The sequence below is a fragment of the Geotrypetes seraphini genome, chromosome 5 (assembly GCF_902459505.1).
Source record: "Geotrypetes seraphini chromosome 5, aGeoSer1.1, whole genome shotgun sequence".
NCBI classification, from domain to species: Eukaryota; Metazoa; Chordata; class Amphibia; order Gymnophiona; family Dermophiidae; genus Geotrypetes; species Geotrypetes seraphini.
In genome coordinates this window covers 197,528,961-197,555,243 of record NC_047088.1, presented here as the reverse complement: position 1 = coordinate 197,555,243, position 26,283 = coordinate 197,528,961, and the positions used below count along the sequence as shown (strand labels likewise).

Below are 26,283 nucleotides of genomic sequence, written 5' to 3'. Positions count from 1 at the left end.
CACATTTAAAATGAATATCTTTTTTTTTTTTTGTAATGTACATCCATGATGTTAGTTTTCTTATGTTTAGGTATATTTAGGGCTCCTTTTACAAAGCCACACTAGCGGGGTTAACGCGCACGACTTTTCATCTTGTGCTAACCCCCGCGCTGACTGAAAAACTATCGCCTGCTCAAGAGAAGGCGGTAGCGGCTAGCGCGGCCAGTGGTTTAGCACATGCTATTACGCGCGTTAAACCGCTAGCGTGGCTTTGTAAAAAGAGCCCTTAGTATCAACATTATTTGTATATTGATTATTGTAATTAATCTGTTTTGCCAATCATTTCTGTGAACTGTTTTGAGTCATGACTTGTTTATATTTAAAATTATTAATAAAATATATTGAACTTTATTAAAAAACCTAGAGGTGTATGGAATGCTAAGGGGTTCATAATCGAAAGAGAAAAACGTCCAAAAAAGGCCTAAGTCAGCAATTGGACGATCATCAGTCAAAAACGTCCAAGTGCCGATAATCAAACCGGGTTTTGGACGTATTTATAAACGACCTAGGCCTCCATAGTACCGCTGAACGACCATAGCTAAATGGGGCGTGTCAGGAGGAGTGTCGAGGGCGGGATTTGGGCGTAGCATCCTCCAATACTACTATTTAAATGTACACAATGAGGTCATTAATATTATAATGAGCACTCTGGGCAATGTCCAGACATTGCCTGGTGATGCATGAAATAAAACACTGGCCTTTAATGCTCCAAAATTACCAGCAGCTCTGGAGTTGCCGGTAGTGTTAAAAAAGCTCATCTCAGGTGTGTGTGTTAAATGCACTTCTCATGCGCATGCATCAAAAGCGTACACTGGCAGGTCTGGGCTACCAATTGCATGAGAGATGGAAGTTGAAGATATACCGTATTTTCACGCATATAACGCGCGCGTTATACGCGTTTTTACCTACCGCGCATACCCCTCGCGCGTTATATGCGTGAGCGCGGTATACAAAAGTTTTAAAACATAGTTCCCACCCCGCCCGACGCCCGATTCACCCTCCCAGCAGGACCACTCGCACCCCCACCCCGAACGACCACTCGCACGCGCTCCCACCCGCATCCACGATCGGAGCAAGAGGGAGCCCAAGCCCTCTTGCCCGGCCGACTCCCCGACGTCCGATACATCCCCCCCCCGGCAGGACCACTCGCACCCCCACCCCGAACGACCGCTCGCACGCGCTCCCATCCGCACCCGCATCCACGATCGGAGCAAGAGGGAGCCCAAGCCCTCTTGCCCGGCCGACTCCCCGACGTCCGATACATCCCCCCCCCGGCAGGACCACTCGCACCCCCACCCCGAACGACCGCTCGCACGCGCTCCCACCCGCACCCGCATCCACGATCGGAGCAAGAGGGAGCCCAAGCCCTCTTGCCCGGCCGACTCCCCGACGTCCGATACATCCCCCCCCCCCCCGGCAGGACCACTCGCACCCCCACCCCGAAGGACCGCCGACTTCCCGACAATATCGGGCCAGAAGGGAGCCCAAACCCTCCTGGCCACGGCGACCCCCTAACCCCACCCCGCACTACATTACGGGCAGGAGGGATCCCAGGCCCTCCTGCCCTCGACGCAAACCCCCCTCCCCCCCAACGACCGTCCCCCCCCAAGAACCTCCGACCGCCCCCCAGCCGACCCGCGATCCCCCTGGCGACCCCCACGACCCCCCCACCCCCCTTCCCCGTACCTTTGGTAGTTGGCCGGACAGACGGGAGCCAAACCCGCCTGTCCGGCAGGCAGCCAACGAAGGAATGAGGCCGGATTGGCCCATCCATCCTAAAGCTCCGCCTACTGGTGGGGCCTAAGGCGCGTGGGCCAATCAGAATAGGCCCTGGAGCCTTAGGTCCCACCTGGGGGCGCGGCCTGAGGCACATGGGCCCAACCCGACCATGTGCCTCAGGCCGCGCCCCCAGGTGGGACCTAAGGCTCCAGGGCCTATTCTGATTGGCCCACGCGCCTTAGGCCCCACCAGTAGGCGGAGCTTTAGGATGGATGGGCCAATCCGGCCTCATTCCTTCGTTGGCTGCCTGCCGGACAGGCGGGTTTGGCTCCCGTCTGTCCGGCCAACTACCAAAGGTACGGGGAAGGGGGGTGGGGGGGTCGTGGGGGTCGCCAGGGGGGTCGCGGGTCGGCTGGGGGGGCGGTCGGAGGTTCTTGGGGGGGGGCGGTCGTTGGGGGGGAGGGGGGTTTGCGTCGAGGGCAGGAGGGCCTGGGATCCCTCCTGCCCGTAATGTAGTGCGGGGTGGGGTTAGGGGGTCGCCGTGGCCAGGAGGGTTTGGGCTCCCTTCTGGCCCAACTACCAAAGGTACGGGGAAGGGGGGTGGGGGGGTCGTGGGGGTCGCCAGGGTGGTCGCGGGTCGGCTGGGGGGGCGGTCGTTGGGGGGAGGGGGGTTTGCGTCGAGGGCAGGAGGGCCTGGGATCCCTCCTGCCCGTAATGTAGTGCGGGGTGGGGTTAGGGGGTCGCCGTGGCCAGGAGGATTTGGGCTCCCTCCTGGCCCGATATTGTTGGGGAATCGGCGGTCCTTCGGGGGGAGGGATGTATCGGACGTCGGGGGGGGGGCATCAGGCTTTCAGGATGGGGACAGACCTTCAAGGGGGGACAGTGCACGGAAGTCAGGGGGGGTGAACGGAGAGTCGGGACAGCGCACGGAAAGTCAGGGCAGTGCACGGAAGTCAGGGGGGGGTGAACGGAGAGTCGGGACAGCGCACGGAAAGTCGGGGCAGTGCACGGAAGTCAGGGGGGGTGAACGGAGAGTCGGGACAGCGCACGGAGAGGCGGGGCAGTGCACGGAAGTCAGGGGGGTGAACGGAGAGTCGGGCAGCATGCGCGGTATAATCGTGAGCGCGTTATACCAAAGTTTTTGTGCTTATCATCGTGATTTCTGCGCGCTATACACGTGTGCGCGTTTTATACGGGTGCGTGTTATTTGCGTGAAAATACGGTATTTATCATATTTGATAGGGGTGCCATACGAGGGGGCCGCTGAAAAGTTCTCAGCCCAACCAACAAAGTTGGGGCAGTCTCCATCAAAGGCTATACACTTAGACCAGTGATTTTCCACATTTTTCAATCCATATTTTGCCAACAGAACGAAAAAAGTGGAAAATCACTGGATTAAATGTATAATCCTCGATGGAGACTGCCCCAACTTTGTTGGGAGGGCTGAAAACTTTTCAGCGGCCCCCTCATATATTTGTGTATAATAGCGTTTCTCATGTGCATGTCTTAAAAACGCGTCTCATGTATATTCGCTAAAAGCATATGCCAGCAGGCTTAGAGCTGCCGATTGCATGAGAGTTGGAAGTTCCCCCAAAATATGGGGGCTTCATGTCCCTCATAAGCAGTGCAGGAAAAAGCATTTGCATGGTTTGCTGGTAGTTCTCTGCCCCTTCCCTCCACCTATGGCATTGATGGATGCTTATAACACGCACCCATGATGTGCTACAATAAGGCACACCTATGACTGAGGTTCACGTGTGCCTATGAAGTAGCATTTCCTGGACTATACTGCACATGGGCCCGTCACTTTCTCCAGTGACTGATTGGATAGAATTTCTGTGGACCTCCGCAGAGCTCATTTGCATGCAAAGTTTTTGCAGCCTTGCTTGTCTTTTTGAAATCGGAAAACTTACCGGCACTACAACAGCCCAAAGGATTTTAACGGTAAGTTTAGAACATCGGGGCCCAAGCCATGTGCATAAATTTTCTGTGCACACTGATTTGCAGGTACAACTTATGGCGCTACATACAGAATTTGGGGGTATGAGCAGAAGATATTTTTCTTTTTTTTTGTAATACCCAGAAAGATCTTTTTTGGGGAGTTGACAAACAGGGTAGAAAATTTCATGGTAAAGACTATTGTAGGTTCCAGTGCTGCTATTGGTAAAGAGTTAGCTGTTGGTGTGGAAAATGCTTAGACTGAGCTTAGATAATGCTTCATGGCCCTCTTTTACTAAGCCAATGGTACAGGTTTCTACTGTGGGCCGTGGTGCTAAATGGTCCGACACTCATAGGAATTCTTTGAGCGCTCTGGGCTGTGGTAGAAACCTCTACTGTGACTTAGTATAAAGACCAAACTATCTAAAATTATGTAAATGCAGCGGTGATCGCTAACAATTTCTGTAAATCAATGGGACAGAAGAAATGTATTGCTTGCAAAAGTATTGTATAACCAGAAACCTCATAACAGAAGCAAAATGGCTATAAAAACCATCAACATTGGAAATAATTTAAAGCATGGTTCTATATGTGAAATTAAACATACCTCTGTCAAAAGCCATTTTAACATCTTCAATCAGATCACTAAAGCCTGAAACTCTGTAGAGTCCTTCAGAATTAAGACCTATTAGAGAAGGAACAATCAAGGTTTGCATTAAAAATACCATCTCACTGGAATTTGGGTTCAACTCCTCCATCCCCTCTTCATTCTATGAATGTGTAATACAGATAAGGCCCATGGGTTGGTTCTAACCCAATGAGCTCTTCATCAGTGCTGCAGGAATCTACAGGAAAAGCACAAGAGCTTGCTCCTGGCTCAGTATCTACCTTCCCCCAGACCCTCTCCCAGTTCATCAGCTCCTTCCTCTGGATCCATCAGCTATCATCCCCTGAATCCTTCCCTCCTGTCCCTACTGTTGTTGCCACTCCCTAGAACTCGCTGTGGCAATAAAACTAAAACATTAAGGACCGGATGCACAGAGCTCCAACATCACGGTAGAAAATACTGTGATGGAAGTGATTTTTCTTTTACTGGCGATACTCAGCAAAATAGCATGCAAATAAATGCATGCTATTCGTGCAGAGAATCACTGTAAAAATGGGGAGGAACTGTGACTGGAGCTTGCTCAGAAGAGCAATCACTAGGCACAGCTTCTCCCTCCTGTCAAGCTGCTCCCTCTGCCCCGATCTGAGGTGTGGGTCTCCTTGAAGCCGCCAACAGCTTTGGAGATTCCCCTGCTGGCTCAGCTGCTATCAGCTAAGCTGGCAGAGGAAGCCCCGAAACCGCCAATCGATGGCTCAGCTGTGATAGAGAAAAAAAATGACTCCCCCTCCCCCCGCAAGCTCCTTCACATCCCTATCTTTAAAAACAAAAAATTTGGCAGGAGGGATATCCACTCCCTCCTATCTTAACAGCAGAAGAGAGTGAGCAATACTCCTGCCAGATTTTCAACAAAAAGGTATGGGGTTGTGTGTGTGTTGTGGGGTGGTATTGGGTATCTCTTAATAGGAGGGAATGGGCAGCATTCCTGCTGATTTTTTTTAAAGTACATGGGGTTGGGGTGTGTGTGGGGGCTGTCGGCAGGAGGAGTGGGCATCCCTCCTGTCAATTTGCAACTTAAAGGCAGAGGGGGGGGAGTTGAGGGGTTTTCCTGTGAGGGAATGACTTGGCAGTCTCGGTGAGAACGGAAGGAGAGATTTTTTTTTTTTAATTGGGCATTGGAGGCCTTTACTGGCAATGTCGGCTGTGATAGCCTTACTTTCCTGTCAGTGCTTGAGTCAATCAGCGCTCAGGTACTAGGCAGTAAAGTAAGACTATGACTGCTCAGACCCTGCCGGTAAAGTTTCCATGGGAAACAATGTGTTTTCTTGCACTGAAAGTGCCACTGCTTTTGCCCCATTGAGTTTTGTCAATATTAGTTATAACAAAAAGCATTAATTCAACTATGAATTAATTACACCTTACCTCTAGATTCGATTTCCCGTATGCACATGTCTACTACCATTGGTCTTTTAGTGTTATGGGCTTTCACCAGTGTGGTAAGGTCACAGCTGTATACTTTTTTGACATGTTTCAAATCAGGCTTGCAGTCATTTGGAACCATCTTGGAACACTGTTTGTGAACATTCAAACCGCAATCTGAGAAGATAAATTGCAAATGCAATATGTTCAGTGATGGATGAAAGCATGTGAAGGACAATTCTGTAACAAGGTGCCTTACATTTAGACACCTACCACCAGATTCTATATAGGTCGCACAAAGCTGAGAGCGCAAATTTAGGTGTGGAACCCAGATCTATGCATTAACTAATTAGTTAATGAGGTGTCAGCAATCAACAATTAGTGTTAATTGGCAGTCATTAGGATTTACATGCGGATCTGCCCTGCTGCTATTCCATAACATGTGTGCTTTTTTTTTTTTTTATAAATTTTATTATTTTCCAATATGAACAGTGCAATATAAATATATACATCTGAAACATCAAACCATTACAAAGCACTTTTGAACTACAGAAATTAAAAGACATCATTACCCCCAACCCTGTATAACAGAAATGTAAACATACATCAGATATATATGCGGTATCCCCCCTCCCCTCCCCCGGATGTGTATGGGAACGAAACCTAATTTAAAAGAGATACAAGACATAAATATATAACTACATATCTTAAATAGATGCAACAAAAGCTGCTAACGGCCCCACACTAACTTAAATACCTTATTATTCCCCAAACATTCTGCATTATTTTTTCATATTTGTAACTAGAACACAAATTTGCCCACCAAAAAGGAGAATTTAAAATATCAGAACTCTTCCAATTTCTTGTTATCATTTGGATGGCTATCCCTGTCATTATCATGAAAAGCCTGCCTTTATACCGGTCAAATGGGGGTTTAACATACAATAAGGTACCGCATATAACCATCTCATATGACAATGGAATTGCAGAATCAAGTATAACATGTGTGCTTCAATTTTATAGCACACAACTCAAAAGGGGATGTGGCCATGGACAGGGCATGGTCGGGTCGGGTTGCTCCTAGGATTCAGGCATGATGTTATAGAATAATATCATTTGTACAAATGATATTCTTTGGGGTGCCAGCATTTATACCAGTTTTTGGCAGGTCAAAGTGCTACACCCAAAATTAGACACAAGATCCATGTTGAGCTAGTATTTTGTACAGGCCATGCATTATTCTCTGGATTCTATGTATGGCGCCTAGATTTGCGTACCAAAATTTGGTACATGCTCCCAAGATGCACATGCCAATTAACTGGCTAATGAGTCAATTAGCATCAATAATTGTGTGCTAATGACTATTTATTCCTATCGATTCAATGACTTATCAAAATTACAATAACCACCTATTAGTTGTAAAATTTTAAATAAAATTAAAAAAAAAAAATCTTATTGTGCTTAGTCACCTCCACCAAGGTCATAACTGGGATAAATACCAGGACCAAGATTTTCAAGGAACTATCACAGCACAATGGCCTAGATTCACTAAGCAAACCGATCGTGTACTGCTTGGTTTGTGCTCACTTTCCGACTCTGGCTCGATTCACTAACCTTCCTCCAAACCCCATCCGCACCCGATCTGATCTGCGCATGCAAATAAGTAAAAATGCATGTAAATTTTTTTTAACGCGTCGATTCATGAAATCATTTAATCCAAACCGACTGGCCTTTCCTGTCCAAAAAGTTACGACTGCTGAGGACCAGTCGTTTACATCCTCGCCGACTATTTCTGCCTAGCAACTGATGTGTGCATGTTAAGAACCCCATTAAAAATATATATCTACTCCTCCAAAAATCCAAAATATATCAAAACTTTTAAATATATGTATATGTTCATGTACATAAGCATTAGAGATATATTTTTTAATTTTTTTGGAATGCGCATAGCGAGCGCGAAAGTGAATCTCGGATTTGTAATGCGCATGGCGAGAAAATTGCGGATTAACCCCGTGCTCTCCTTGTGCATTGTACATTTCAAATATCAATGCCAAATAACAAAAAAATTCCAAAATCAAATAAAACTTTTATGGGCCAGCTATCCCTCCCCCCTTCCTTCCAGCTGGATTGTCGCGTAATGTGACGTCAGGGTGTCGCTAAAAATTTTCAAAAATCTACGGTCACAGCTTGTACAGCTTGCAACAGTACTTCAGAAAAATAACAGTTGATAAGAAGACTTCCTTGTATTGCCTTTTTTACGACAACAATGCTTTGCGGTAGGCACATTCGGAGTCCGCTAATGACGTCCACAATTAAACCATGCCCCATTTCTACGCAGTGAAGTTCTAAAGAGCTAGCGCATGCGTTATGAGCTTCAAAACCAACAAGGATACAGTGCGCACGCACGTTGATCGATGTTTGAGTGCTAATAGCGGTGTGTTTATGATTGGATCATTTGCATGGACAAGCTTTACTGAATCGATCGCCTACAATGACTTGGAAATGGATAGGACACGAATCGGATAGATTTCGGGACTTTAGTGATTCCTGCCCAATGTTGTTCCTCCACCTGATGGTATGCGAATTACACAGCCATAGTTGTTAACTCTCTCTGTGTATGAACAATATTAAAGTACTGCTATAAAGAAGCACTTATCTCTGTGTTCTCTGAGTTATCAGCGCATGGAGATCCTATTGCTGTTCTGTATTTAGAGTCCAACGGCAGCATGTCCTGGAATCCAGTCCTGTCCTTCCCAGCTGCCTGTGATTACCCAAACGTGAACGTGAAAAATTGAGTAAAAAAAAATGTTTTTTTAATAAACTGTGTAAAAGAAATGTGTCTCCATGCGCTGATAACTCAGATAAGTGCTTCTTTATAGCAGTACTTTAATATTGTTCACACACAGATATATTTCAGAGAGAGTTAATAACTTGGCTGATAATCCGCATAACATCAGGTGGAGAACAACATTGTGCTGTGATGGTTCCTTAAAAATCTTGGTCCTGGTACTTATCCCAGTTATGACCTTGGTGGAGGTGACTGAGCACAATAATAAATTTTTTTTAATTTATTTATAATTTTACAACTAATAGGTAGTTGTTGTAATTTTGATAAGACATTCAATCGATAGGAATCCACATTTGAATGCCAATCCCATTAGAATTTTCCCATAAGTTTGATTAGTAACGACCATTTATTGACATTAATTGGAACCCACTGAAAGTTGCGTGCACATCTGGATGCATGCTGTTCTATAAGGCATAGTACCTTTCTCTAATAGCATGTAATTCAAAAGGGGAATGGCCATAGGAGAAGCAAGGGGGTATTGGGGGAGAGGAAACTGGTCACCAGTCATCCTTTTGTCTTTTTACTTAACTAGCTATTGCAGATTTATAGCATCAATTGTGTATGTTTGGCTGGAAGGAAAACAACTACATGTGCCGGTCATAACTTGCCCATTCGCTCAAGTGGGCAAGTTTAGCAAGATTTTGGAACAGTTTCAGCTTAAAATCCAGCTGGTCAAGTTCCGATTCTTTAGCTATTATGGGCTACTTTTACTAAGGTGCGTTAGGGCATTAACAAGAAGAATAGCGCGCGCTGAATTGCCGCGCACGCTAGACCTTAACAACAGCATTAAGCTGGCGTTAGTTCTAGCCGCATAGCATGCGGTGTAGCGGACGGTAATATCCTGCGTGCACTAAAGTCATCGGATCAAGGACTATTGGATGTATCGGAGTTATTGGAAAAATCTGATAAAGAGGCTGTAGAACCGAGTACTTTGATTATAACAGTAGCTCTCTCTATTGATAAAGTATGGTTGTTAAAACTGTTCTTTAAAAATAGACAGAAAGAATTTATGGGTTGTAAAGTGCAGGTATTTCCTGATTTATCACGAGAGACTCAAAACGTCGTCGTGAATTTCTTATGTTGAAGCCAGGTGTTATATCTTTGGGTGCTACTTTTTATTTGCGACACCCTTGTAAATGTATAGTGCATTACCGGTCAGTTAAATATGTTTTCTTTGAGCCTAATCAGTTGACTTCCTTTTTAGCGCTCTCCCGATTGGAGGTAGAAAAATCATAAGCTCTAAGATTATTGATTAATCCCAGCAATCAGCCCTCCAGCTAACTTTATGAAAGAGTGTACATTTGTTCAATTCTTCTATCTTTGTTTTTTTTTTTATAAGAAATCTTGGATCCAAATTTGAGGACTTGAGCATTTTAGTTTATACATGATTTAAATGTTATTGGAATGTTTCTTGCTTTATGTGGAATTGCTAATTTGCTTTCTGTACAAGGTATTCTTGATTATATGATTTAAAAATCAATAAATATATTTAAATATAAAAAAACGCTAGTGCACCTTAGTAAAAGGAGCCCTATATAATGAGGTGGTTTTGAATATTGACCAAATGGTTGACTTATCATTACAGATGATTAGATGGAGTAAAAGGGAGGGGAAAGAAGGACTCAAAGTCATGATTAAAACTGGTTTACACCTTCACTTTGTAGTATTTGATGTACCAATAAACTATTCACTATTCAAGACCAGACCACTGAGTTTGGCTCAGCAACTCCAAGAATAAGGGAAAGATGAGTTGTAAAATTCCCAAGTGTGATACTTCAAGAAGATGGTGAGAGATGGTGGGGGTTTCTGGTAGATTCCATACACCATCTATAACTCCAAGGAATGACAAAGCTTCTAAGCATTTCAAAACACAAATAAACTACTTATGTCACCTGTTCCAAAGTCTAAAGTGTTCTTTGGATATTTTATTTGTATTTGTACTTAAGCTTTTTTGGAGTTTTAATACCAGAAAAATGCACAGAAATCTTTCAGCTGCTTTAGGTTTTGGAAACATGCCAGTTAATTTCATTAAGTTTTCATTACCAAAATATTCTGTAATTGTGTTAGGAAATCAATGGAAAACATAATTCTGTCACCTTGAATTCACCGTAAAATAACAATGATCTGATCATGGAGCACTTTCTAAATTAATACAAACAACTGTTAGATTAAACAAGTCAAACAGTAATTAGCTCGATAGCAGATCTTGATGCCAAACTTCTGTCTTTTTCGTGAGAGAAGAGGAAAAGAGACCCACTGAGCATCACTTTCAGGGGCCAGCATTATTTTTCTTTATATTATTTTATTTATTGCAATTATGATTTTACATGATTACATTACATTACATTAGGGATTTCTATTCCGCCATTACCTTGCAGTTCAAGGCGGATTACAAAATAATTATCCAAGATGTATTACAACAAGAACTTACAAAAAAAAAAAAAAAATTGGTCATTTTCAAAAAGAGTAAGAAATGGGTAAGCAGTGCAAATGAAATACTATAAAAGGAAAACAATGTAAGAAAAACACTACCTTGATGGCTATAAAAAAATAAGCGGAATTACATTTATTATATTATTTTAATACTAGGAAAGAAAAAGACAGAGGGCTAGATTCTTTAATTTTTTGAGATGTTAAGGACAAGAAGAAATGCTGAGTAACATTCCCTTGGATTCTACAGTAGAAATGGCTCCCAAACCTTGGTACCCAAAGTTGCAGGCGATCCTGTGATCTGTGCACAAATAAATTAGATAACGAGCCATCACAGTTCAACTGTGGAATGCCTTACCTGCCTACTTAAGGGAAGAGCGTCATATAGATAGATTTAAGGGCAAGTTAAAATGCTTTGTTTTTAAAGATGCTTTTGACTGATAGCTCCCTTAAGTAAAGACTGCACACTTTGGGCTCCTTTTACAAAGGCGCGTTAGGGCCTTAATGCGTGGAACAGTGCAAGCTCAAGCGCTAGCCGCTACCACCTCCTCTTGAGCAGGCATTAATTTTTCAGCTAGCGCACGCTAATCCAGTGCGTGCATTAAAAACACTAGCACACCTTCATAAAAGGAGCCCTTTTATCTCAGACTCTGATTTCTTTTAATTCCATTCTAGATTTTTTTTTATTTCTTTTATCCCTTTCTTTTGTAGTTTTTCCCTTATTTGTTTCATTTTCTATCAATTATTGCATCTCTATCCCATCCTTCCTTATGGTTCTGTTTGTCCCATAAGTCATGTCTATGGTATTTGTATTGTTCCCCTGTATGTTGTTGGAAATTATTTTTAGTACTGTATATCAGCTTGAATTTATGATTAGGCGATCAATCAAATTTTAAATAAACTTGAAACTTGAATAATTGATTTATTTATGTTTTCTCCCCAAAGAGTTTGTTTGTTAATCACTGACATTAATCAGAACTAATTAGGATTTGTGCTTAAATCTGTCTGTGTGCAATTCTATAAAGAGCTGAACCTAAGTCCTTGCATGTAACCCAAAAAGGGGATGTGATCATGGGAGGGGCATGAGCGGGTTTTATTTATTTTTTATTGTATTTATTTATTTATTCATATACCACTTATATCCGTGAAGTCTTAAAGGATCCAAGTTATATGCCAGGATATATACCAGATTTCACTTGGTGCAATTCCTTGTTCCCCAAAGTTGGGCACTGGAATCCCCACTAGGCGCTATTCTATAAAGAATGGTGCTGAGCGCGGATTTTCCCGGGGTCTAATTTTTGGCATCATTTATTGAACGTGGACCATTGTTTCTTCATGTGGACAAAACCGCTGTCTTATACAATGTGAAACTGAACAGTCATGAATAATGTTTAGACAATTGTAATGCAATAAAACGAAAGCCACGGTCGGTTATGTAATTTCAAAATCACAAGAGTTAACAACAATTTTAAGATAAGTTCTTTTATTGTATTATATTTTTGGAAACCTGGCACAAAAATCTGTATGATTCATAACATTCTTTTTAGTTAGCACCATCTGGAGGTTTTCTGACTTATGATTACAATTGACCACTGTTTTATTGGCAAGCCAATATGCTGCCTTTAAGTGGTATCTGAAGTCTCTCTCCCTGTTGAAATGAAGTTTATATAGTCAAACCTCGGTTTGCGAGTAACGCGGTTTGCAAGTGTTTTGCAAGACGAGCAAAACATTCTCGCAAATCATGACTCGCAAACCAGGCGTTGACTCGATTTGCGAGCATCTCTCCTCGCCCGCGAATGCTCCCCCCCCCGAGAACCGTCATCTCGGAGAGAGCGAGAACTTGAAGGCCATGCGCAGATGCTCAAGACCCAGTAAAAGGAAGACAGCAGATCTTTGGGCACCGGCACGTCCTGTGCGTTGGTGCTGGTGCCGGATGGGGGTAAGCCAATGTGTTTGGGTGGGTGGGGGATGCCAGATCGTGGCGGGGGGGGGGGGGCACGTGAGCGGGGCAGGATGCCAGATCGTGGGGGTGGGGGGGGCGCTCATAAATTGAGTCAAGCTTGGTTTCCGAGGTGCTGATTTTGCAAATGTTTTGCTCGTCTTGCAAAACACTCGCAAACCGAGGTTTGACTGTACTGCATAAAAACTATGAAGTTTACAAAATTACATGCATACATATTAAAAATACTAAAACATGTTTCAAAAGAACAAACACAATAAAACATTAACTAACAGTATCATTATTAAGTAGGCAAGCCATAGAGACTAGAGTCTCCCCATTCAACACCTTGCACTCTAAAGTGAGAATTTTAAACTGTATGAATTATTGAATTGGGAGCACAGAAGCCAACTTTTGAAAATGATCGGGATACTCAACTCACAACAAATTTCCCCTCACCCAGCAAAGAAAAAAAAAAGAGAAAAACAAAATACATATGGTAGCAAATAGTAGCGATGTATCTAAATGTCAAGAGCAGGGCCAGGGAATGTGGACAAATCAAAAACTAAGGACCTGCCACTCTGTCTCCCTCCCTCCCTCCATTCAAGCCATTTATAGTACTTTTCTCCAACCAGTCCCTCTTTTCCCTCAGCTCATTTACCACACTCTATTCCCCCCAATTTTTTCCATGTTTCCCTAATTTCATCTCTCCCCCATCCTCTCTCTGTACTTTTTAATTTTTCTTCTCCTGCATAGGCATAATTTGATGTTTTATATTTGGCCTGTTCTCCTCCCTGTATCTTAACCTGTTCTGCTTCTCATTTCCCTTTTACCAGCCTTCTATTTCCCTCTATTCCCCAGCAAGAGCTAAGCTAGTTGCCATTCCATGCAGATTTGGCTCACCTATCCCTTTACTGGTTCCCATTTCTCACTCTCCTCTACAGATGAGACCTCCATTTATTCGTAGATTTAACTGGTCTTCAATTTGTGACTTCCCATTGACCACAGGCTTGGATCATATCCTTATTCTGCTTTCCCTGGCTCCAGGCACATTCCTGTTTTCTGGGACTGGTTCCTCATCTCCTTTTGCACTGCAGCACTTACCCTGTCACTCACAGATCCCAGACCTATGGCCACCTTTCTGCCTGCAGAGTCTACATCAGATTCTTTGCTACATGCTTCACCCTGAGCTTTGGAAGCTCAGCAAGGATCATAGTTTGAAACCTGAAAGATTACATGCTGAGTGGGAGAACATGTTCTAGCAGCCCAGGGAATAGGAGTATGCACTCTTACTAAGCCAATGTGTTCTGGGCTTCCTGCTTTCCCCCTGCTGCTCTACATCGGGAAGATTTCAGCTCTAATGTCTGAGCAGTGCTGCAAAAAATACTGAGTACCCAAAGAGCTGGCACCTATGATTGGGAATCAATGTAATTCTCATAATAGAGGTACTGAATTAAAATGGCTTGCCCCCATTAATATTCAAGCATTCTGTGACACTTACAGTGCTCCTATGGTGGACTTGGGTAAATCTTTCAATAAACTATTACAGTAATTTACAAGAGAACCAATGACTGAAATACTGTACACATATTATGTACCATAGTTTTAAAATGATTTCAGTTGTCACAACATCCACAGTTTATAGAAAAACAATCTCAAGCATGCGCCATGTGTGCTTTCATAGATAAGGTGGAATCAATTATAATGCCCAGATCCTAAACGTTTTTACTTTGGGAAGCAACAACCATCCATATATAAAAAGATGTGAAGGTGCCTGTGATCATGAAGAGCCATAAAGATACAATTTTTTTTTTTCATATTAAGGCATACATCCAAGTCGCAATGATTTTTGAATACAATTTCACCAAATCCAATGTTTGCTCAACAGAGGTAAAGTAGAAAAAAAATGCAGGTCATTAGTATAGATCTTATAAAAGACCCAAAAATAGCAGACTGATAACATGCAGAAAGTAAATATCGTGGATCATGCTGATTTCTGTGGGATCCCCGAAGTTAGAGAAAACAGTAATCACCCTGATGTACTTGTGGTTGACAACCAGTTAATGATGAGGAAAACCAACTCAGTACACTAATACTTATTGCAATGTGAGTTAGTCACTGCAGCAAAAGAGAATGGTTCATCAAATGCTGCCAATATATAAATTTCAACACTATGACGGACAATCAAAACTTGATAGCAACAGGGATTCTATACTATGCTTAGCACTGAACTCAAATTGATGCATAGCTAAAACATCTTCCAGGGTATTAAATTCCTGGAGATGATCTAATGTCACCTTTTTCAATAACCTTGGCTAAAAATAGCATAGATCTGTGGTTCTCAAATCTGCCTTGTGGGAACCCCAGCCAGTCAGGTTTTGAGGATATCCCTACTGAATATGCATAAGAGAGTTTTGTATATAACGGAAGTGACAGGTATGCAAATCTGTCTCATGCATATTCACTAGGGATATCCTCAAAATCTGACTGCCTGGGGTCACCTAGGACAGGTTTGAGAACCACTGGCAGTCCTCGGGTTAAGAACAAGTTACATTTTTAAAGCTGTTCTTAAGTTGGATTTGTATGTAACTTGTAGATTTTAAGATTCTTGCGGCTTACTTCTGCTCCCAGCTGACAGAAGGGTCAACTACAGCAGGGTTTCTCAACCTGCGGTATGCATATCCTAGGGGGTACACAGACCACCTGTTGGAGATATGTGGGCTGACTGCCGCCCGCCCCTCCCCCCTGCTGCCCGCCCCTCCCCCACCCCCTGTTACTGCCGCCCGCCCGCTCGTCACTGCTGCAACTCCAGGAAGGGAAGGTTAAGGCCAGGCGCGTGCAGCGATTGCACGCTGCCGGCTCCCAAGCCTTCCCCCGATGTCAGCTCTGACGTCGGAGAGAAGGTCCGGGCCAGCCAATCGCTGCCAAAGATTTATTTACTATAATGGCTACTGAATCAGCAACCTTTGCTTTCAGGATCTTAAACAATGATTTATTTATTTGGTTTTATAGCCCATCCTCCCAGGAGATCTCAGAATGGGTTACAAGTTTACAAACATATTAAAGTGTATTTATACAATGTAGAACTGGAAGAATTATTCAAACTACCTATCGTAACCACTTTAATACTATAGTGCTAAGCAATATAAAAACTATTAAGATCAAAACAATTCTCTAACTGTCTAAAATCAACCACTCGAAAAACACCTCGCATTCGGGAAACGACAGTCAAACAAAAAAGGCAAGAGTGATGTCTTTATTAACCAAATAAGAGTCCCAACAGGAATCCCTGTTTCGGTGTATGGGAATGCCTTCCTCAGGGGACACTATTAAACGATATGCAGTGAAAAGTTAAAATATTAATAAACATTTATTGAAAACTTACAACAATCTAAATAGAAAAAAATATTAATTACACAGGCTATATAAGTAACAAAAACTAGAAGATGAAGGCTGATGTCAAAATGCAAAATAACACAACACAGATAAAAGTACATTATAGAGTATTAAACATAAAAACATGTCCATAAATAAACCAATCCCTTCACTGCTGACATAGGTGCTGCTTCTCCCTCTTCAAGCTAAAGATTTGAATTTGCTCTGCTTTGCCTTGGCCTGCCCCATACTCCACCCTACCCTATTGTAGCCTCCTCAAACATCTGGGTCACCAACCCCCTTATGATTTGACTTCACTTTTCCAGTAGCCTAATGGTTATTTATTTATTTAGGTATTTATATACTGCCTATCAAGATTATCTAAGCAGTGACCTGAGAACTAGGGCTTGATTCTCATGGCAGCTGCTTGTGACTCTGAGCAACTTACTTAATTCTCCATTGCCTCAGGCACAAAGTAACTACTTGTATATAATATTTAAACCACTTTGATTATAAGCATGGAAAGGCGGTATACCAAATCCCATCCCCTCCCTCCTTTTGCTCCAGCTCTTTTTGAATTCTAATGCCTTTTCTCTAACCCTACCTCTACTGGGAGGCTTCTTCATGCATCTGTCATTCACTCTGTGACAATGCTGGAAATGAATAGGTTCAACAGCATACATCAAATTAATTGGAAAGCTAATTTATTGCCATGAGTGGAAAATTTCACCATAGCACAATGGCTTTTTGGACATGCCTTTCTGCAATCACATTTCTCTAATGCAACGATTTCCAGTGATATTATCTGGATAATGCTGCTGAAAAAATAATCACTGATTGACCCCAGTGTGCAGCACTTAACTAAGTAACCAACACCTTTAAATATCAGGTCCTGAATTCTTAGGCACTGGTACAGCAAGGATGGGAGAGCAATATCCCTACCCTGGTAGTTCCTAGCAGTCAATGGATGGCACCTCAGAAGTGATTGTCCAATTTTTGCATGGGCATATAATTTGGGAGGTTTAAAAATTAGAAAGTATTTTTGTCTTTCTGCCTCTTTGAATATATGACCTAGATTTAGGTTCAGTCTTTCATCTCAGGACTGATATGATTTGCACATGGTGAATGCCATGAACAGTGAAATGAGTTTATAAAGGTGAGGTAAATGTGAAAGAAATTAATTTAATATCTCTCTGTCCCTGATGTGTATACCAAGCAGCTGATATCCTCTCCCTTCTTGGGCATTCACTGATGGGTTTGAATTTTGAAAGATATTTGAACAATTGAGTTCAAATCGAGGTAAAAAATAGTACTTTTGTGATGCGTGTGTACCTTTTAATGCTCTATGATTATTTTTTTCTACTTGCACAGTGCTTCATTTGATCAGCAGATGTGGAGGGCCATTTTTTATATGACGTTTAAGTCTGAGTTTGGACGTTTTGTGAAGTGCATCCAAAAATTGGGTAGTGGAAATGGCCATTTTTGAAACTGCAAAACGTCTATCTTTTTTTTCAAAAATGACCTTTCTAGATGTGCTCACTCTTAGTGCATCTTTTTTTTTTTTTGTTACCATTTTCGGGGGGAAAAAAAAAATCATCCCCCCCCATAAAAACATGCAGAAAACAAGTAATTGGAATGTAGAAGGAGCTAACATTTTTAGTAGACTGGACACAGACATCCCAGCAGAGTAATAGGGCACCTTAGGGGGTACTGCAGTGAGCACATAAAGGGTCCCACTATAACCTCTTTACAATGTATGGGGAGCCCTTCAAAACTCATCCAAAACCTAATGTACCCAACTATATACCACCCCAATAGCCCTTATTCCTGCAAGTATCACTTATATGTTAGTACAGTAGGGTTTTGGTGGGATCACACTTTCCACTACAAGTGTACTAGTTACAGTGGAATATGGGCCTGAGTCCCCTTCTCTGAAGTCCACTGCACCAACCACCAGGCTACTCCAAGGTCCTGTTTGCTGCTCTACTAGGACTGGCCGTAACTTCTGCTGCTGTCATATAGACAGGTACATACTGTTTAATTCACATCTTTGGGGGTGGGTGGGGGGTCATTAACTATAGGGGAGCAAGGGAGAGCCAAGCCCTCAGTGGTAATCTGGTCAATTTGGATACCTCGTTGACACTTATTTGTTATTAAAACAGGTCTAGCTTCAAAAGTCCAAATGTCCAGGTCATATGCCTGTCTTAGTCCTGGCCAAAATAGGCCTCCAACACGCCTCCTTGAAATTTAGACTAACTACTCACAAATGGCATAGGTTTCAAAAATGGTGATTTGGACATTTAAGTGATTAAAACGTCCAAGTGCCACTTTATGCTTTTTTGGAAGTGTTTGTCTTTTGAAAATGGGTCCCATACTACCACACTTATATATGGTTTTATTATTGTTTTTGAACTATAATACTGAATTTGTGGGTTTGTACACATTTCTGCAAAATCTAACTAGGAGATGTAAATAAGCATGTTACAATGAAAACAAAGAAATTGAGCCTGGATGATCCTAAGTGGCTGAGAGCAACCCACATACACAGAGATGCACTACATACAATAACATTCTAGCAACGTGTCCAATTATTTAAAAATACTTGATGTCGACTCACCTTAGCAATCTGCTGAAAATGAATGCATTGCTATTAACTTAATGCAAATCAGCGTAGTTAAAAAGAGTTTAACACTGCTGGGTGAACACCCATTTCGTATGAAAACTCATAGTGAAAACTCTGTTAATTTATCGTGGCACGTTAAATGAATCCTACATAAAACTAAAGCTTGTACTATTACCATAGGGAAAATAATTCATTTTGTTTAATCTTGTTTATGGGCCAGGCTATAGTCTCTGTTTGTCAACTAGGCTAATTGAATACAATGCATCTGGGACACGCAGCACTTTCTAGGCCTCTGGTCATGTGCTGCTGGATTGACATCTAAGCTCAAATACATACAGGATCATTCACTACCATAAAAAATATGATATGTCATTGCAGGCAAGTGTTTAGATGTAGATTTTAGGTTTAATGACCTGCCTTTTCTAAATCTGAGCTCAAGGAGAGTTACAAATTCAGGCACAGCTGGTAGGACTCTTCCCAAGAGGGCTTATACTCTAAGGTTCACTTCCTGTCTTCCGTATTGCTCGTCTCACACAAACAATGATTTTCTGAGATTTCCTTTTCAGGTAGGTACTCTGGAATTGTAGATGTTTAAATTCTTTATAAGAAGAAAATTATAAAAGCAAAATAATAATAATTAAAAAAAAAAAAATCTATGGAAGGCTTTGCTGATCTGGATTTTACTCATGAATAGGGTTGCCAGATTTTCCAATCAGAAAATCCGGACCCCTAGACCTATCCCTGCCCTGTAATGCTCTAATCCCACCCCCAATTCTGCCCTAGCTCTGCCCTCCACTACCTTCTCTTGTTGGGCATCACGTGGCATCTGTTGGGCATCACGTCATCACGTGGCATCAGTGCTTGCGCGGATTTCCTCCCTGCCCACTGTGATTTGAGAAGGCTTTTCAAAACCCGGACAAAGTTCCGGGTTTTGAAAAGCTAACTGGACATGTCCTCAAAAGGAGGCCATGTCCAGAGAAATCCAGACGTCTGGTAACCCTACTCATGAAGGACTTACATCATTTTTTTTGTATCATAGTTCCAAAGCTGGCTTAGCAGAATGAGTTTCACTGTCTTAGTTCTCATCTGCTAAGTACATCTGCCAGCAGTGACATGCCTTCAGGGCTTTGGGGTGAGAACATAAGGAAGGGCAGGGGAGATGCAGACTAGGTAGGGAGTATAAGAAAGGGCAGGGATATTGCTAAGGTTACAGGAGGAAGATGGGGAGGGTGTAAGGAAGGGCAAGATTGATGCTGAGTTACAGAAAGGTGGGGTGGGGGGGGGTGGAGATAGCATCTGGGCATAGGGAAGAATAGGGTTGGTTCTAGGTCACAGGGAAAAGTGGGGTGGGGCTGAGCATAGGGAAGAGCAGGGGTGATGCCAAGCTAAAGAGGATGGGAGCATAAGGAAGGGGTGAAGGGGGGGGACAGGGCCCTATGTAAGGGCAGGGTTAATGCTGGGCTACGGGGAGGGGTGGGGCATAGGAAAGGGCAGGGTTGATGCCAGGGCATGAGGGTGTATGTATAGGGAAGGGCAAGGAAGAGACTGGGTTTTGGGAGGTGGGGGCATGGGCATAAGAAAGGGCAGGGGGATGCTAAGCTATGGGACAATTTTTAATTTGAGGGCTGGTCTGAGCTTTGCATGCGACAGAAATAAGAGGTTCTGTTGGCATGTGGCTTGTGTGGTGATGACTTGTCTGGCTTTTCCAATAGGGAGCGACTTCTTGTTCTATAAAGGCGGTGCTGCCTTTTTGAAGTCATATTGGTTGGTATTTGTGGTGTTAAGGTTTCCTACATAGGGTCTGAGAAGCTTCTTTGTAGGATTTACAAAACCGCACTAGCGGATGCTGTGCAGCAACAGCCCCGAAGCCCTTTAAATCTCTATGGGCTTTGGGGCCATTAGCGCAGCGTAGCCGCTAGGGCGGCTTTGTAAAAGAGGCCATTAGTGTTAGTTTACCAAATATCTGGCAGTGAAGAGATTTTGTTTTGCTATTATTGAGATGCTATCAGAACATGAATATATTTTTTCTATAGAAAGTCATATGAGGAAACAGCTTAAGTATGCTCTGTAGCTACAGAGACTCCATCCAGTAGGTGGAAAAAATTCTTGATGTTAACAATGTGAATTTGCTTTCCTTCATCAATAAGAAATCTGGGACATTTGCTGCACAGAGTTTTTTGATGTGTAGTTGAATGGTGAAAAATTGAATAACTTGTGTGAATGAAACTGTTATTGAAATCAAAGTAGATTTTGTTAAGTGTAGTCTAGAATTCCCTTGCATTTTTTCCAACTACAATAAATGCTAAGCACAGGAGTGTCCAACCTCAGTCCTTGAAATCCTCAATTTAGTTGGGTTTTCAGGATTTCTTCAATGAATATGCATGAGATTATTTGCATGCACTGGAAATCCTGAAAATCCGACTTGGCGAATGCTTTGATTGGTTACCCCTGGTTTAGCTCACCTTCTGAATCTCCTGCTAGAAATGTCACTGAACACCACTGTCTATAGCATCGTCATTTATTTCACACTCAAAAACACACAGCAAGTTATGTAAACTATAGTCTTACATTTAGACAGAATCTAATTCTTCAGTTTTGGTGGCCAACATCTCAAAAAAAATTGTGGAATTAGAAAAGATACAAAGAAGGGCGATCAAAGTGATCAAGGGGATGGAACTCCTCTGATATGAGGAAAGGTTAAAGAGGGTAGGGCTCTTCAGCTTGGAGAAGAGATGGGTGACGGTGATAATGATAGAGATCTATAAAATCCTGAGAGGAGTGAAATGGGTTAACACAAACCAATTATTTACAAAGGCCAGGGGACATGCTATGAATTTACATAGTACTTTTATAACAAAAAGAACAGATTGCCATACTGGAAGATGATCCGAGGGCCGCACTCACCTGACGTGTGGAAGCTCTCCTCTTGTTTTTTTTTCATTTCGTTATTTTTCTGGGGCTTCAGGAAAACTTTCTTCATGCCGAAGCAGCATGGCAGGAGTGCTGCCAGTGTCTTGCAGCACCCTGAGCCCGCAGCTTCGCTTGATAACTTTTTAAGGAGATCACAGATTGAGATGATGTCGGAGGGATGCCCACTGGAGATGCCAGCATGGAGCAGAAGCATGGCAGAGCTCCCTGGGCTGGACACCATGCTGAGCCCCGACTGTAGAGCTCTACCTTCTCAGCCGCAGAACACCAGTTCCCCAAAGCAGGTTCAGGACACACCACTGGTGGCGGTTTCTGACTCGGAGGCTTTGTTGAAAACATCAGTTGGCCTGGAGTCTTCCCGACTGGAGGACAGACCATCTAAGAATTCTGTGAGTCTACAAATTCCTGAGAAGGAGTTGGATTCTAACCGAGGTAATCAGGAGGAAATACAGATTGGTGAGAAGATTACAACTGTACAATTGCAAAAGTTTTCCAGAATTAAACCTCCTGAAGTTACTCTTTATTCTTTATGGGACTTAGTTGCTAATCTGGGGAAATCTTTGTGCCCTCAAATTAAAAGTCTGGAGGGAAGAACTAAAAAGAAAGACCGCTGCTGTTCAATGTATTTATAAACGACCTGGAAACGGGGACGAAGTGTGAAGTTATAAAATTTGCAGATGACACCAAACTCTGCAGCAGGGTTAGAACCGCAGAGGAATGCGAAGACCTACAAAGGGACCTAAACAAACTGGAAGAGTGGGCAAACACGATTTAATATAGAGAAATGCAAGGTCATGCATATAGGGAAAAAGAACCCGATGTTCAGCTACAAAATGGGGGGATCGGTGCTAGGGGAAAGCAACCTTGAAAAGGACTTGGGTGTGCTAGTGGATACAACAATGAAATCAACGGCACAATGTGCAGCAGCCTCAAAGAAAGCAAATAGAATGTTGGGTATTATTAAGAAGGGTATCACAACCAGGACGAAGGAAGTCATCATGCCGCTGTATCGAGCGATGGTGCGCCCGCACCTGGAGTACTGTGTCCAGTATTGGTCGCCGTACCTCAAGAAGGACATGGCGATGCTTGAGAGGGTCCAGAGAAGAGTGACAAAAATGATAAAAGGCAAGGAAAGTCTTTCATATGCAGACAGGTTAGAACGGCTGGGGCTCTTCTCCCTGGAAAAGCGGAGACTCAGAGGAGACATGATAGTGACTTTCAAGATCATGAGAGGTATCGAGAAGGTAGACAGAGATAGATTCTTCAGACTAATGGGGACCACAAGTACAAGTGGGCACTCGGAGAAGCTGAAAGGGGACAGGTTTAGAACCAATGCTAGGAAGTTCTTTTTCACTCAGAGGGTGGTGGACACCTGAAACGCACTGCCAGAGGTTGTGATAGGACAGAGTACACTACAGGGTTTTAAAGAAGGATTGGATAAATTCCTGAAAGATAGAGGTAGAGATGGGATATAGAGAGAGAATAGATAGAGACCAAGGGGGATTTAAGGGTTCAGACAATGATCACCGTACATGTCACGGGCCTGATGGGCCGCGGTGGGTGCGGACTGCTGGGCGCGATGGACCTCTGGTCTGACCCAGCAGAGGCAACTTCTTATGTTCTTATGAAAGAATTAAAAGTTGAAACGATTTCTTCAAAACTTCATTTTGATAAATACGATAAGGATTTCAGTGAGTTACATAAAATACAGGATGTTATAATTAAAGATAATATGAACTTGAGGAGAAAGATAGAAATTTTGGAAAATAGTTCCCAGAATAACAATTCACGTTTCTTGAACTTCTCTCAGGTGTTCTCAGTGGCTCTTAGAGAGATGTTGAAAAGATATTTTTTGGAAGTACTTTTAGTTCTAGAAGAATCAATTCCTCCCTTCTCCCAAGCTTATTATCTATAAATTAAAAGGTTGCAAGACCAACATCAACAAATTAGAACAATTAGATATTTCAACTAGTTTGGAGACCTTTGATAAAGAGGCAGCTAAATCCTCAATATTAGTGGCATCAGTGGCACTTTGCCAGATAAAATTAGGATTTTGAAAATATTCTTTAAAAATAGACAGAAAGAATTTTGGGGTTTTAAGATCCAGATAATACACAAAAGCGAAGGCGTCGGTATGAAGTTTTTGAGCTCTTAAAGTTGATATTCTCTGGGACCCAGGCGTCAGATGATGTATTTTGCTTTTCGTTTTTCTAGATAAATCTAGTAGTACCTTTATTATTCTGCTCTATGTAATCTTGAATCTAAAAATAGTGGACTTGAGAATGAATAGTCTACAATGTTTCCATATATACAGTGGTACCTCGGTTTACGAGTGCACCGGTTTGCGAGTGTTTTGCAAGACGAGCAAAACATTTGCAAAATCAACGCCTCGGAAACCGAGCGTGGCTCGATTTACGAGCACCCCCCCCCCCGTGATCCGGCACCCTCCCCCCGTGATCCAGCACCCTTCCCCCACCGCGATCCTGCACCCCCCCGCCGCGATTGGGCACCCCCCCCACCGTGATTGGGCACCCACCTGCCACTTCTTACCGTCATCTGGTTATCGGCATGTCCTGTGCTTGGTGCTTGTGCCCGAAGATTGGCCTCATCTGCTGGGCCTTGAGCATCTGCGCATGCTCAAGGCCTGTGAGTTCACGTTCAGAAAGTGAACTCGCAGGCCTTGAGCATGCGCAATGTTCAAGGCCCAGCAGAAGAGGAGGCCAATCTTTGGGCACCGGCACCAAGCACAGGACATGCCGGTGCCGGTGCCCAGATGACGGTAAGAAGCGGTGTAGGGGGGTGCCCAATCACGGCGCAGGGGGGTGCTCAATCGTGGCGGGGGGGGGGTGCCGAATCGCAGGGGGGGTGCCGGATCACAGCGGGGATATTCGGGGGGGGGAGGAACCTATCAAAGCGAGTTTCCATTATTTCCTATGGGGAAACTCGCTTTGATAAACAAGCATTTTGGATTACGAGCATGCTCCTGGAACGGATTATGCTCGTAATCCAAGGTACCACTGTATTTTGTTTTCTGGATAAGTATTAGACTGTATCAATCTTTTCTGTACAAGATTTATGCTTGATAAGATCATTGAAACTTGATAAATAACATCTCCCCCCCAAAAAAAAACAAACAACAGCAACAACAAAAAGAACAAATATTTTTTCTCCCAACACATAGCTAAACTCTGAAACTCATTGTCAGAGTATGTGGTAAAAGCAACCTATGCAGTACTGTTTTTAAAAAAGGGTTTGAACTATGGCTGGACATTGATCAATCATGGTTAATCACAATTAAAATTTTGAATTGCATAAATTTTTCCCCCTCACATTTCCTCCTATACTTGTACAGTGACAAATATAGACCCCCTTTTATGAAGCTGCATTAGGCTTTTTTATTGCCAGCCGTGGCGGTATTAGCTCCGATAGGAATTCTGCATGTCGGAGCTTTTACCACCCTGGCCGGCAATAAAAAAGCCTAATGCAGCTTCATAAAAGGGAGAATAGACAGCAAAAGTAAATTTCCAGAACCGACATGTTTTAATTACTAAAATAAAAATAAATACTTTTTCTTACCTCCATTGCCTGGCGATTTTAATATTATGTTTGTTTTAACTCATGTGAACCGTTTAGTCCTTAAGCAGTATAGAAAAATTTTAAATAAATAAATAATTTTTTATTTTAGTAATTAAAACATGTCGGTTCTGAGAATTTACTTCTACATTTGCCACTGTATGAGAATAGAAGGAAATGTGAAGGGGGACCCTTTATGCAATTAAAAATTTTAATTGTGATTAATTTATGTGCAGTCCTAGTTTTAACACATTTCTGGAGATTGTTATCAAGACAGATCTGGGGAAAGCATGGAATCTTGTTACTTTTGGGGATTCTGCCAGATACTTCTGACCTGCCTTGACCACTGTTAGAAGCAGGATACTGGACTAGATCGATCTTAAGTGTGACCCAGTATGTCAATTCATATATCTTATTATAAGAACAATTTATTGTAAAAGTTATTATCAGGCCATTCATTTCACCAGTATTTAAATTGCAATTTACCTGGTACTTGCCCTAAACATAGAGGTGTCAGCTGGGATTTTGAACATTATCCACTATTTGTGAAGAGAATGCAATAAGGCAGTTTACAGGAAAATAACAAGAGGAAATGTCTTCTACTGTTTTGGAAAAAAAAAATCAGCCAGGAACAGTATGGCAACAGGCTTAGAAAATAAACAATGATAGAATTTTAGAAATATTGAACAATTTTAAGTACAGGAGAGCAGTGTTCCCGCTAAGGTGCGTTGGCCTGCGCGCGCGCACAAAATATTACATCGCAGCGCAAAGTTTCTCTTCACAGCGCACACACGCGTCGCAAAGGTAAGGGGAGGTAAGGTAAGGGGACGCATTGGGGGGATTGCACT

General features: G+C 42.8%; 1 protein-coding gene across 5 annotated transcripts in view; it reads right to left on the bottom strand.

Moving 5' to 3' along the window:
* The window catches only part of CHN1 (chimerin 1), a 186,766-nt gene that overhangs the window by 6,914 nt on the left and 153,569 nt on the right, over nucleotides 1–26,283 (bottom strand). For all 5 annotated transcript variants that reach the window (XM_033947246.1, XM_033947247.1, XM_033947248.1 and 2 more), the window contains 2 exons: nucleotides 5,723–5,896; nucleotides 4,304–4,381 (listed from right to left, as the gene is read on the bottom strand). In XM_033947246.1, the coding sequence (XP_033803137.1) occupies nucleotides 4,304–4,381; nucleotides 5,723–5,896 (252 nt within the window). The remainder of the gene's footprint in view (nucleotides 1–4,303; nucleotides 4,382–5,722; nucleotides 5,897–26,283) is intronic.